Source organism: Thunnus albacares, chromosome 5, assembly GCF_914725855.1.
Source record: "Thunnus albacares chromosome 5, fThuAlb1.1, whole genome shotgun sequence".
Taxonomy (NCBI): Eukaryota; Metazoa; Chordata; class Actinopteri; order Scombriformes; family Scombridae; genus Thunnus; species Thunnus albacares.
Window position 1 is genome coordinate 15,065,697 of NC_058110.1, and position 13,343 is coordinate 15,079,039.

Genomic DNA, 13,343 nt, shown 5'->3' on the forward strand with positions numbered 1-13,343 from the left:
AGAAAGAAAATAAATTGCTGAAGGCCTTATTTTAAATAGCCTAAATTAAATAAACATACTCGCCCCTGGCCTGCGCCTGCGCAGTGATACATCACCGTTGGTTTAGCTTCACGTGGGCTCGTGCTACAGGGCGGTGCTCGTGGTGCGAAGTCAAACAAACTACCAAACGAGCCGGTACATCCTGCAATCTCATTGGCTGGCGTAACGGTACGTCACTTACGTCAGCAGCGTCCATTCGCTATAAGATGAAGCAGCACGGGTGGCTGTTAGGTATCGACCAAGTGTCAAATCTTTGTCGTCACACTCACATTGCCACATTTTTTAAGGAACGCGCTAGTACTTTTACTTGTGCTCACGATGGCAGCTGACATGCAGAACATTAAGGAGGGATGGTTCACGGAAACCAGCCCGATGTGGCCCGGACAAGCCACCAGCTTCCAAATGGAGGAGGTCCTCTACCACAAGAAGTCCAAATTTCAAGATGTTATGGTTTTCAAGAGGTGGGTACTTTTTAGCTACATACCGCTGCTAGCCGTTAGCGTCTACTAGCAATGAATGAGCAACTTGAAGCTTGAGAAGTTTCTCCAGGTTTTAAGCTTTCTTCCTGTTTAACGTTACCTCGACTTTGAGTTTACAGACAAACTAGCTAGGTAACGTTAACGAATTTGTTAACAAGCCCTTTTTAGGTGTTTTTTTAAAGTATTGTTGCAGTCGTGTAAACATTGTGAGTTTGTCAGCTTTAGCTTCAGGGTGTCCACGTTTTCAAATGTGCTTCTCATCACTCTTCAGCAAAACCTATGGGAACGTCTTGGTGCTGGATGGAGTGATCCAGTGCACAGAGAGGGATGAGTTTGCCTACCAAGAGATGATTGCCAACCTTCCCCTGTGCAGCCACCCTTGTCCCAAGAAGGTGATTATACAGATTTCTTGTTGGTTGAGATTCATAGTGCTTGCAGCATGACTACACACAGGTTGAGGCATGTTTCCTGTAATGACAGTCAGCACCTTTTCTCTTTTAACAGGTGCTGATTATTGGCGGTGGAGACGGTGGAGTCCTGAGGGAAGTGGTGAAGCATCCGCTGGTGGAGTCAGTGGTGCAGTGTGAGATCGATGAGGTCAGAGCAACAACACTGACAAAAAAAATCTAGCTTCTCTCTACAGATCTGTAATTACTCTTGCTCCTCATTACTGTGATGCCTGCTCATATCGGTGTTGTCTGTTGTGTAGGATGTCATTAATGTATCGAAGAAGTTCCTGCCAGGGATGGCCACAGGCTTTTTCAGTCCCAAGCTCACCCTCCACGTCGGAGACGGCTTCGAGTTTATGAAGCAGAACCAGGATGCGTTTGACATCATCATAACCGATTCCTCAGACCCTGTCGGTAAGTGACACTTTTTGAGCGTTTATAAAAATCTTTCTTTGCCAATTATAGGTGAGAGTCTTATTCTGAGTTGTTGTTGTTGTTGTTGTTGTTGCAGGCCCCGCTGAGAGCTTGTTCAAGGAGTCCTACTATCAGCTGCTGAAGAACGCATTGAGAAAGGATGGAATTATTTGTTCCCAGGGTAACTTTCTATTTCATTAATTTTCTGTTAAGTTGTAGAAAAACACTGAGTATTTTATTAATGTGCTGCCTTGAGTAGAAGTTATAACTGTACTACTACATGACAATTTACACCCCTTTTTCAAAGTCTACTAAAAGCACCGGTTATTATTGATGGCTTTTATTAACTCCTCTCCTCTGATGTTCCCATTTATATAGTCTGTCTTCCAAGTACCTCCATGATGGAACAATGCCAGAAAAGGCTGATAGGAAATGAACATGCCCTTACTTTTGCTCTCACTTTCACAGGAGAGAGTCTATGGCTCCATTTGGAGCTGATAAAGGAGATGCAGACCTTCTGCAAGACCCTATTCCCTGTGGTGGACTACGCCTACAGTACCATTCCAAGTTATCCCAGTGGCCAAATTGGATTCATGCTCTGCAGTACAAATCCTGTAAGTGTGCTTGTCATTCTCCGTTTGTTGTCAGATGACTTTTAAATGCCAGCAGCTTATTTTAAAAACACTAACTTTTCAGCTGCTTCTCTGCGATCAGTAACTGAAGTCTCTCTTTACTTTTGAATTAGGAAACAAATTTCCGGGTGCCATTGAATGAACTGTCAAAAGAGGAGCGGGAAAACATGAAACTTAAGTATTACAACCCAGAAATTCACAAAGCATCATTCGTCCTGCCTGAGTTCATGAGAAAGGTAAATGTTGTTAAAGTTATTATTAATCGTTGATTTGTATGCAATAAGTACTTGAATGCAATTTAAAAACTGTTTTGCAACTTTTGACTCAGTATCTTCTCAACCATTGACAGGTTCTTTCTGAAGCATGACCAGCAACAACAGACCACACTGTTCATCCTCTACCTGGCCCTCAGACCACAGACGTACAACCTTGTTCTACGGCTTCTTCACCTCCTCAGTAATCGGCACCGTTCAGCTCCATCGAAGAGAGTAACCTCCGAATGATTTTATGTGTGGAGGCAACTAATTATCGGTGGGTGGGAACGTGGAAAGTTCTGATGTTTTCCTCCTTCCAGTCTTACACACTCTTGGTGTTTATTTATTTTTCTGATGTATTTGGTTTTTCATTTTTAATCTGTAATTGTCTTTATCAGCATTTTGTGGAGAGCAATTTAATGGGTTAGGCTGCGTGGGAAGAGCATGGCCCTCAAACCTGACCTCACTCTGAAACAATGTACTGTTTATTGGATTCACTGCATCTACACTTTGTGCAATATATATTACATACCATATAGAGTATGTATATGTAATGTATGGCTGCACTTTTATTGGTAATGTTTAATTTCCGTTTGTGCTCATAGGAAAATACACAATTGCCATCTGTCATGACTGTATATTCAGAATAACAATATGTCCTCTACACGAACCCTATAGTGCCTGAAATTGGTTGTTCATTGTTAAAATAGAAAACTTGTTCTGTGTCTATCATAGTGTACCAGGCAGGTAGTTTCCAAGATGAAAGCTTGAGTCTCAAGAGTTGACGAAATTGTCCCTTTAAAATATCACCAATCTTTGACCATCAGGCTGATATGGAATACTTTAATCTTACTGTTACAATTCGAATTATGTAAAAATTAAGTATGGCATTGAAGCTTTGTGATGCAGGAAATGTCTTAAAGATGCAAATTCATTATGCAATTATAACTTGCAGTATTGGGTATTGACTAGCCTACTGGTAGTAAGCTTGTACTTTATTAAGCCTGTATGCTCAGTCTTACTGCAGGATGCTGTTAATTTCTCATAATGGAAATCTTATGTTTCAGTGTGGTGTTTGTTTAGCTAACATCAAACATCTTATGTTATGATCTATTAGTTGTAAATCCACATTGAATCTTTGTTGAGAAATGGTGTCATACCTGAGCAATGAAAATTTGTTTTGATAAGAATTATGAACTGTAATAAATTGGTAACATAAAATGGTTGATTGAGATCTGTGTGTTTTTTAGCGACTGAGGGGTTAAATGACAACTAGATGTAAGACTACACCATAATTCATGTAGTTCTGATTTCAAATTGTGGTATCTTTAAAGGGTGTGGTGCTTAAACATTTGATAGCAGAATAATTATTCCATACTGGTTTCACACTGGTTGGCTACGGAAAAAGTTTATCTGTACACTCTCTTATCTTCAGTCTTTACTGCATCACATTACCATGAAATGCAGGTCAATGTGTGATGTGTTTAAAAAGAGCTATTTCAGCTGCTGTTCACTGTAAATTACAAACCCTGTAAATTGTTATTCTGGGGATGTGTAATCGCAGTTTCAGTATTCAGACACAAGATGGCATCCTTTAATCTGTTACGTAAAGGCAGTTTCACATATTGTAGAGGTGTAAGGGAATGCATTTAAATAATACTGTTAGCCAAAGTTCACTTTTAGATATATTCACAGAATATATCTTTATAAATTAGGATTCCTTGGAATAGAAATGCTCCATGTCCTCATCAAATTGTTCAGATCAGTCAGTGTTTCACAACGTGAAGTGTCACTGTTGCCCTCAGTTGCATCAACTCTAGTTATTGTTATGTGAGACCTCAGAGCTCACTGGTTTTGTGACCAACCTTCAACAATGCAGCACATTATTGTCATACTGCCTGTACAGGCCTGTTTGGTGGCTCTACTGTTAGCTGCACTGCAACATTGTTCATGTTCACAAAAGAAACCTTCATGTCATTTTTTTATTTGTACAGCCCAATATCACAAATCACAAATTTGCCTCAGGGGGCTTAACAGTCTGTACAGCAATACATCAGCAATACATCATTCCCTGTCCTTAGACCCTCAAAAAAAACCTCAAAAACCCCTTTAAAAGGGAAAAAAATGGAAAAAAAAAACCCAGGAAGAGCAACAGAGGAGGGATCCCTCTCCCAGGACAGACAGATGTGCAATAGATGTGTATATAGCATAGAACACAAATTACAGAATACAGCATTTAAGAGGATAACAAAATTATGATGGATTTATAATATATATAAAGAATGTGATGAAGAGGATGCCAAGCAGCTTCCAGGTGCCACCAGAACAGAATCGGACCTGAACCACATGACCCCCATCAACATGGAGACATGGCAAGAGGACAGACTACACATGCACATAAGGGGGAGACTCACATCACACCATTCACATACATGGGAGAGGAGACAAGAAAAGACATTATTCACACAGGAGAGAGAAGGATAAAGACATGAAGTGAGGCTGAAGTCCTGCAGGAAGGGAGAACCAGATCCAAAACCTCTGGAAATGGCACCGACAGCTAGGGAAGCAGAGCTGTTCCAGGATGGGTGCTGGTACAGCAAGAGATGCCTGAGAGACACGAGAGGACAGGAGGAGAGAAGAGAGAGGGGCACACAGTTCAGACACTCATGTGCTTGTGGAACAAACAAACAGAAGGTTAGAGAGATGGTTATCAGAAGAGTTGCAATAATCTATAATCTCGTCAGCAGGACAGCACATAGTAAATTAATTGAGATATAAAGCAACCCGCCATGCAGTACAAGGTAATGAAGGAATCAATTAAAGGCATCTATAATTGTGGGTTAAGGCAAAAAGATTTGTTTTAAGTTTAGACTTAAAGGACTTAACAGACTGGGACTGTCTGACGTCAGCAGGTTATTCCATAAGAATAGGCTGATAGGAAAAGGCCCTGCCATCTGCTGACTTCTTTTTAAAGGACTAGTGCGTAGGATTTAGCGGCATCTAGCGGTGATGTTGCAGATTGCAATCAACTGAATACCCCTCCCATACCCCTCCCCTTCCAAGCGTATAGGAGAACCCACGGTGGCCACAAAACTCACAAAAATCGTTAAAGGCCCTCTCTAGAGCCAGTGTTTGGTTTATCCGTTCTGAGCTACTGTAGAAATATGGCGGTGCAACATGGCGAGCTCCAAGGAAAAGGACCCGCTCCCAATGTAGATATAAAGGGCTCATTCTAAGGTAACGAAAACTTACTTGTGAATATTACTCTATTTCTGCCAAGTCTGTTCTGTTAGATGCCATTAAATTCTACACACTGCACCTTTAACTTTGGGAACACACAGGAGCCCTGCATTTTGAGAGCGGAGAGCTCGAGATGGAATATAAAGTGGAATCTAGAATATATCCACTGTTATATTTATGTTATATATCCACCTATAAATATCTAATCTGATGTTTATGTGTTTAAACAATAATATCCATGCTGCAGTAACACATAGTTGTCTTTAAAACCCTTATTTAAGTCAAATTCAAATCTTTCCTGTTAAGTTATAGACAGATTACCCCACCTGTCTGGTTTTACTGAATAGATAACACTCATTCAGCATAAAATCCTCAGATGATTTTTGAGTCAGTGTTCCTTTGTGATCCCTTGAGAGAGTTGTCAAGGTGGTGCTAGAGGCCATACGTGAAGTAGACACAGTGGAAATGAAGACTTCCACACACATTAATAAGATCTGGGAGCACCTATACCAGTCGACATGCTGATGTTTTCCACTGTTTGAAGTCTCTTGTGTGGCGGGACTGCAGATACTTTTAGGGAGTTGGTTGTTGTAGATTCTTCAAACACACTGAATTGCCAACATAGCCGTTTCAACAGTCAGCTAATCTTTGGATTGGCTCTGGGCCCTCTTAAGAATCAGCAGTGTATGAAGAAAGCACCTCAAAAACTGTTTTGAAAGTACAGCAAATCAATTTTGAACATATCAGCCAAGCCGTACTGGAATATAAGTTCTGTATGTTCCCAGCCAGTAGCACCGTCTGAAGACGTCACAACAATAAACTCTGCCAGTGGTGCTTTTTCAGCGATATATCTCGGGGAGGTTGAGGACGGCTTCTCAAACCACTTAAACAATTTCCTCTTAGACAAGCATGTTTTATGTTGTAATCAGTTTTGGTGAGGAGTTTACCTCATATAGACCATTATAATTGCTTTTTGCAGTTGTTTAGGTGTAACTCACACAAATCTTTTAAGCTGTGAACTAGATTTAGTAATGTTATACAGCTACATAGGAAGGCTACAATAATTAGAAATATGGCACATAAATAAGTCTTGATGTAAGCTGCGACATATGTTTTTGTGTAATTTCCATATATTACATATGTAATATATAAGAGACAAGCACCCTCAAGGTATTCATTTGTTGTTACTCTTTTTATGAATAATACTGTAACATATGCTACTTCATTAATATTTTTAAGTTAATGTCATATAAATCATATAAACACTGTCCAGGGCAAACCTCTTGAGAACATTGTGTAAAAAAGACTAATAAAACAAAGTTAATTTACTCATTTTGAACGTGCACTGGTAGCTTGAAACAGTTTCTCACTAGCTAAATCCAAAAAGCTTAGTCAATAGTGTGAATTTAGGTGAACTGCAGCCACAGTCTACAATATATTGAAAGTCTACGATATATCGAACTGGGATAGACTGCACTATACAGAATGACATTTCAGACATAAATATGGCTTTTTTATATAGCACATAGAAGGGAAATACAGATGGGTGTTAAAGTAAAGGAAAAACCAACATAAAGTGTCTTAGTAAGGTGTTGGGCCACCATGTGCTGCCAGAACAGCTTCAATGCGCCTTGGCAAGTCTCTGAACTCTACTGGAGGGATGAACACCATTCTTCCAAAAGATATTCCCTCATTTGGTGTTTTGATGATGGTGGTGGAGAGTGCTGTCTAACACGTCGATTCGGGTTGAGATCTGGTAAAGGCGAAGGCCATAGCATATGATTGACATCATTTTCATACTCATCAAACCATTCAGTGATCCCTCATGCCCTATGAATGAGACCAATCCCATCAGGATAGAAATGTTTGGTGATCACTCAGAACAACTTTGTATTGATTTGCAGTGACCCTTCCCTCTAAGAGGACAAGTGGACCCAAACCATGCCAGCAAAATGCCCCCCACAGCATAACAGAGCCACTAGATCCCCTCACTGTAGGGGTCAAGCATTCAGGCCTGTACCTTTCTCTTGGTGTACGCCACACATGCACTCGCCCACTTGTTGAGAATATGGTGGATGATTCATCTGACCATACCACTTTTTTCCACATCTCACCCTTACCAGTGCCTATGATTTTTGCACCACTGAACTCTCAAATGTGCATTCATCTTTGTAATGAGGGGTTTGTGCACTGCCACCCTACTATAATATCCCTCGCTATGTGATTGTTGGCGGACTGTTCTTGCTGATGATCTTTGTCTGTTTTTCCTTACATATCGCACTAATGCACGAGCATCAAGCTCATCAAATGTGCACTGTCGACCACAGTTTCCGACCCTATTTACTGATGTCTTTCTCATAGATGTAAATGCAGATGTCATTTTAGTCACTAATGACACACCAGCCAGTTGAGCAGTCTTTGTGACTGATGCTCCTGCCATCAGTGCCTCAACAATGAACCGTCTTTCAAAGTCACTTAAATATTTTCTCTTGCCATCTTGATACAAAATCAGAATCGACTGGGCCTGCTCAGCGTTTTTATACATACCACAGAGCATGATTGGATGTTAATTGCTTAATTGTACCATGCAGTGCACCTGTGTAGAAGCATCTGCATTCATTATGTTTCTCCACTCATTTATTCAGGTTTTTCCTTTAATATGTCAACTGTCTGTAGTGTGGTGGAGACAGATGTCCCCAACAATCAGTTATGTTAGTAACTGTGCAAAGATAAAATTTATGTCAATAAGAGACAGTTCCTCGGGGAATTCGGAAGGGGATGATCAGTAATGTCACATTTTGATTTTCTGTGTGCATTGATTGAAGGCCGCTAGGCCATGTGTATTGTGAGAAATGTGGAAACAGCTAGTTACAACTGATACATGTTAGAGAAGTTTGAAACACCTTTTTTATTTTAGATGAATGATGTCTGGATTATTACCGAAGTGTCGAAGTCAAGCGAGGTGGAGTTTAGAAAATAAGCTCTGCGTTAGGAGGGGTTATGAGAGCTATATAATTTAATGTTTTATGATTTTGCATTAGGTTCTTTATCCCAGGATTAGGGCCTCGGTTTGCTTTGAATTGCTCTTTATGCAGAGTAAACCTATTCACATTGAACTCTACCAGCTTCCAGTGTATTTCTTTGAGTCTTTCTCTTATAAGTTTTGAGTTTAATGCTAAGTTGTGGGTGATCTGAAGATTTATTGGCCCATTTGAAAATTTTCCCACAACAGTAGTTTAACAGGTTTTAAAAACACATTGTAATTTGACAAGCAGCATTATTTTGGGTGCAGATAAAGCAAAGTTGAACTTCACTCATAAAGTAAGCTTCAGCTCCTATTGGTGAAATAAATCATCAGTCTTTTCCCCAAACCTGCTTATACTGAACCAACAGCCATTGTTTAGTTTTTAATTTAGAAAAGCAATTAAAAATGTATGAAATTCAGTCTACTACATTGCCCATGTTAATGTAGACCAAAGTTAAGCATCAGCTCCATCATACATGTGGCACTAAATTGCTGAAGAATAATGGCTTCCATTTCTTTCTCTTTTTTTTTAATGACTATGTTTTCGGCAGTAGATTGGTGATGTGCATTTCCTGGAAACAGCTCCCCAAGTCATGGTGAGTGTCAGACCACTATTCGATTGTAATTTGCAGGTGTCAGAGAGCCACGCAGAAGCACTGACAGGAATCAAATGTTGACAGAGGTAGAGTGCCAAACACTGGGATGTGTAGGTAATCAACAATAAGTCTGCTTGTGATCAGTTTCTGTTTATTTTTTGATTGTGGCTACAGGGAAATGGGATCATTTTATCTTGTGTGTTGAGGACAGTCAGAGTACAAATCACACAGTTGATGAGTTGTGGAATTGTCCGTCCACCTTGCTTGATGAGGTCTTGCTTGAGATTCTCTGTCATAACTGTCAATACATTAGTTACATGTTGGTGTCAAAACTTTGTTTTAGCTCGGTGACGTAGTTGCCTGCTGCAGATGTTCCCTCTGGTGAATCACACAAATACAACCGCCTCACAATTTATCAAAAAGGTTAACTGTTGAATTGTTCCATTTGTTCTGTCCTGACCTCTTCATCTCCCCTCCTCTTCCACGCTCACATACACATCCTCCCCCTAAACACACGCACACATACACCCTCCGTCATACACCCACCACCCCCTACGTCAATGGTAGACAGGGGGGAGAGGCATATAAAAGAGTGAGGGACTTTGGAGGTAGAGCAGAAGAAACATCAGTGGTTTCCAAGTCTTGTGACCACCAACTGCACTGCACTTTCTCCACCTCTCTCCTCTGGGTCTCTGACAGTAGTCTGAGGTGCTCAGACTCTCTCTTTCTCTCTCTCAAACACTCACTCACTCACACACTCCTGTCTTTGTGAGCCTCCTGCTCCTTTGACTGTAGCTCTGGTCCGTCACTTGCACTCCTCTCACAGCATGCAGCTCCTGGTGGTGTTAGCAGCTCTCATGGGGGTTCTGTTCAGCGTTAGAGCAGCCGCCGTGCTTCCTGTGGAGGATAGGAGCCCCATCCATGTGAACAGGGTGAGGAAAATATTATTGTTCATATATAGTTCATAGGAAATTTTCTCATTATCGATAGATTTGTCCAATTCATGGTTTGAATAATTGAAATTTTAAAAAGAATTTAAAATTAAAAGTGCATGTGAAATCAGCAAGCGCATGATATTTCCAATTGGCATTTCAACAGTCTTTAATTCAATCCAACCAATTCACACTGTCTTAAATTGAAAAGTAATTACTGAAAATAATAATAAATTCATTCAATTAAGTATAGAATTTTCACATTTTCCATCACTTTATAGACACTTAATAATATGTTTTCCTCTGTTCTGGTTTTTGGTCAGGAGTTGAGCAAAGAGCGCAAGGAGCTGATCCTGAAGCTTGTGTCTGGCTTGTTGGATGGAGCTTTAGACACCAACATGCTGCCGGGGGAAGCGGCACCTGTGGATCTTGAGGAGCCACTGGAGTCTCGTCTGGAGGAGAGGGCTGTCTACAACAGGCTATCGCTGCCTCAGCGTGACCGCAAAGCCCCCTGTAAAAACTTCTTCTGGAAAACTTTTACCTCCTGCTAACAGTGCCCCAAACCACCCCGGCTCTGCCCGTACTCTACCGTACTCCTTCCCTCCCAGCTCCACATGAACTGTAGTAGACCTCAGCTGTACATATCATCTACACCTGTCAGACATGCAGCATCGATGGACTTCACTGAGACAGTGTGTCTGTTTGAATATTAATTATTTCTGTATTTAATTATGTATACAATGTATGTATTTATGTATGTAACAGTTTCTTTCAGGGTCAATAATAAAGCATGGATATAATATTTGAGATGGTAACAGTTAATTGCTTTTGTAAATTGTACAAAAAAGAGAGGGTCATATTTTACATGTCAGATTTCATGCAAAATTTATGGCTGTATTATTTTTTATTGTGGCTTAGAACAATCCCTACACTAAAATTGTGGAAATAGTTTGGGGTTTGGAGTTATTACACAAATATATTTCCACATCTATTAAATCTGCAGTCGTAAATGGCACATTAGAGGTAGAAACACAATTTCTAGACTCAGTGTGTCACCATCTTTATGAAACAACTTTTTTCATTGCTGCATATGAAATGGTAACACAGGTAAAACCCACATTCATAATTAACTTATTCTGCTTTGTATTTGTTGCTAATTGAATATCTTTCTAGTTTATAGCCCCCCAAAAATTACATTTAATATTGAAAAATTATAAAAATTTGAATAAAAGTAATGTAGACAGTGTCATAATTAGATCTTTAAATTAAAACCATTTTAGTGATTTACAAATAAAAAGTACCTTAATTACTGAATTAAATCAGAATAAAGTTGTTGCATTAATGCTTTAAAAATATACTAATATACACATATATATAAATGTATTTTAACTCAATTTGGTGGTGCAAATCTGCAATGTTAAATAATTGTACATGTTTTAAACAGTTGCCAGACAGACAGTGGTCCTTATTAATTCCTAGTCACAGGTTGGGGGAGATGCTTCAGTGACTTATCACAGGTCGTTAAACACGTCAGTAAGATAGGAAAGTAAATAAATCTGATGTTTACCTTGAATTCACTGAATGCAGCCGTTTGTTAACAGCAGCAGTTACAGTACATGTAGTCTGGAAGGTGGCTGCCTGTTGTACAATAAAACTGTGAACACACAAGATCAGAGCAGGTTAAAAAAAAAGGCTTGTGGTTTTGATATGACTCTGACCTCATTGTTAATAATGAGAGCAAAGACGAGGCTGCCGCTGCATGCTGAGATAATGAAGTGTTCCCCGTGTGACCTCATGAACCTGATTTTCGATTCTTGCAGCAAACAAGACTCTGCGCTGGCTACCGGCAGCATGGTTCTCAATCAGTCACACTACAATTACCACACACTCTCACAGCCCTTCTGGCATGTGCGGCCATTGTTACATGTGTGTTTTTTACCACTCACTGAGCAGTGGTGGTACAGCATGGAGTAGGTGCCGGCCACAATCAAATATCGACTTTCAAGCCGGGCCCCCACTCCCTATTAGTGAACTGATGGATTTTATGTGGTAAATTACATGCAGGTGACATATTCTGCTGTTTGAGCCAGTTCAAATACGTAGTGGTTTTTATAGTTGTGAAATAGATGACCAATCATGCAACTGAGCAAAAACAAATTAAAACGAACAAAGAACAACACTTTGCATTAAAGAGAAGTTAGAGAGTTGATCAGCCGTTTGTTGTGTGACTTATATATACTTAGACTTATATATCAGTACTTGCACCACAAAAATCTGCCACAAAGATCGTTTTATATATATATATATATATATATATATATATATATATATATATATATGTGACTATTGTCCCGCAGTAATTAATGCTCATTGCTTAGCAGCCGTTTGTCTCTGAGTAATAATCAAATGAAAGACTCACAGTAAAATGTGTAAATTCTTAAATAACCTATCAGAGTCCATAGAAAGCCCACACAGCCAGAGGGAAAGGCAAAGTTCAGTGTAGTTTCTAAACACTCTTCTCAACTACTTTCTCATCATCTTCCTGAACAGGATGAATAGGAGGTAATGACTCATAAATGTGCTTGTTTCACAGGTGCAAAAACATGAGTTAACATAAGTTCACAGTACTGATTCAATTACAGGTGGAACATATAGGCCATGGTGATGACATATTTTTTTGCCCCTTTTGCTGTCGTGTACGTGTAAAAGACAGTTGAAGAGAAAAGCTCTTCAATGATGCATCCTCGTTTTTATTGTAAAAGACAATGCGAAATCCCCTGAAAACACCACTTGATGGTGAGTTACAGTTCCACGAATTTCAAAGCAATGTAATTACACGGTTCTTGCAACATTGCTCTGTCGCTCCCTTTAACGCTGCTGAACAGACAAAGGCTGCAGTGGGCTTGCTTGATTACAGTTCATCACACAGCATCTTTCATTCGTACGTGCATTAAAAAGAGCCATATCAAAATGACAAATATGGAGGTTTACAACTTGTGGGTGAATAAACTAGATGACACAACTACACTACACTAGAATAAAAGAAACAATCATTTTACAAAATGAAGAAAAATGTCAAAAGTGAAAAGATTTCTACTCTTCTCTCACTGCTCTCTACTCTGATGCCAATCAGTATCTATAATATAAACACAAAACAATTTAATGTGGATAGAGGTGCTGTCCACTCCTGACTTTATGCCCCAGAGCTCAAATGAGCATGCAGAGGAGCAACATCAAAGCTGATGCCTGCCAGCAAAGCATTTTATTTGCTTTCCTTTTGATC

The 13,343-nt window shown here is 39.7% G+C and overlaps 2 protein-coding genes across 2 annotated transcripts; both read left to right on the plus strand.

Annotated features, from left to right (window-relative positions):
• The first annotated feature begins 254 nt into the window (after nt 1–254).
• Nucleotides 255–3,493, plus strand: srm (spermidine synthase). Its single transcript, XM_044352772.1, has 8 exons — nt 255–500; nt 790–910; nt 1,023–1,115; nt 1,228–1,381; nt 1,479–1,562; nt 1,850–1,995; nt 2,127–2,249; nt 2,363–3,493. The coding sequence occupies exons 1-8, from the start codon at nt 358–360 to the stop codon at nt 2,378–2,380; spliced, it is 882 nt and encodes a 293-aa protein (XP_044208707.1). The 5' UTR covers nt 255–357; the 3' UTR covers nt 2,381–3,493.
• A 5,748-nt stretch (nt 3,494–9,241) lies between these two features.
• Nucleotides 9,242–10,862, plus strand: LOC122982805 (somatostatin-1B-like). The gene is made up of 2 exons (XM_044352379.1): nt 9,242–10,060; nt 10,384–10,862. The coding sequence occupies exons 1-2, from the start codon at nt 9,956–9,958 to the stop codon at nt 10,609–10,611; spliced, it is 333 nt and encodes a 110-aa protein (XP_044208314.1). The 5' UTR covers nt 9,242–9,955; the 3' UTR covers nt 10,612–10,862.
• The last annotated feature ends 2,481 nt before the right edge of the window (nt 10,863–13,343 follow it).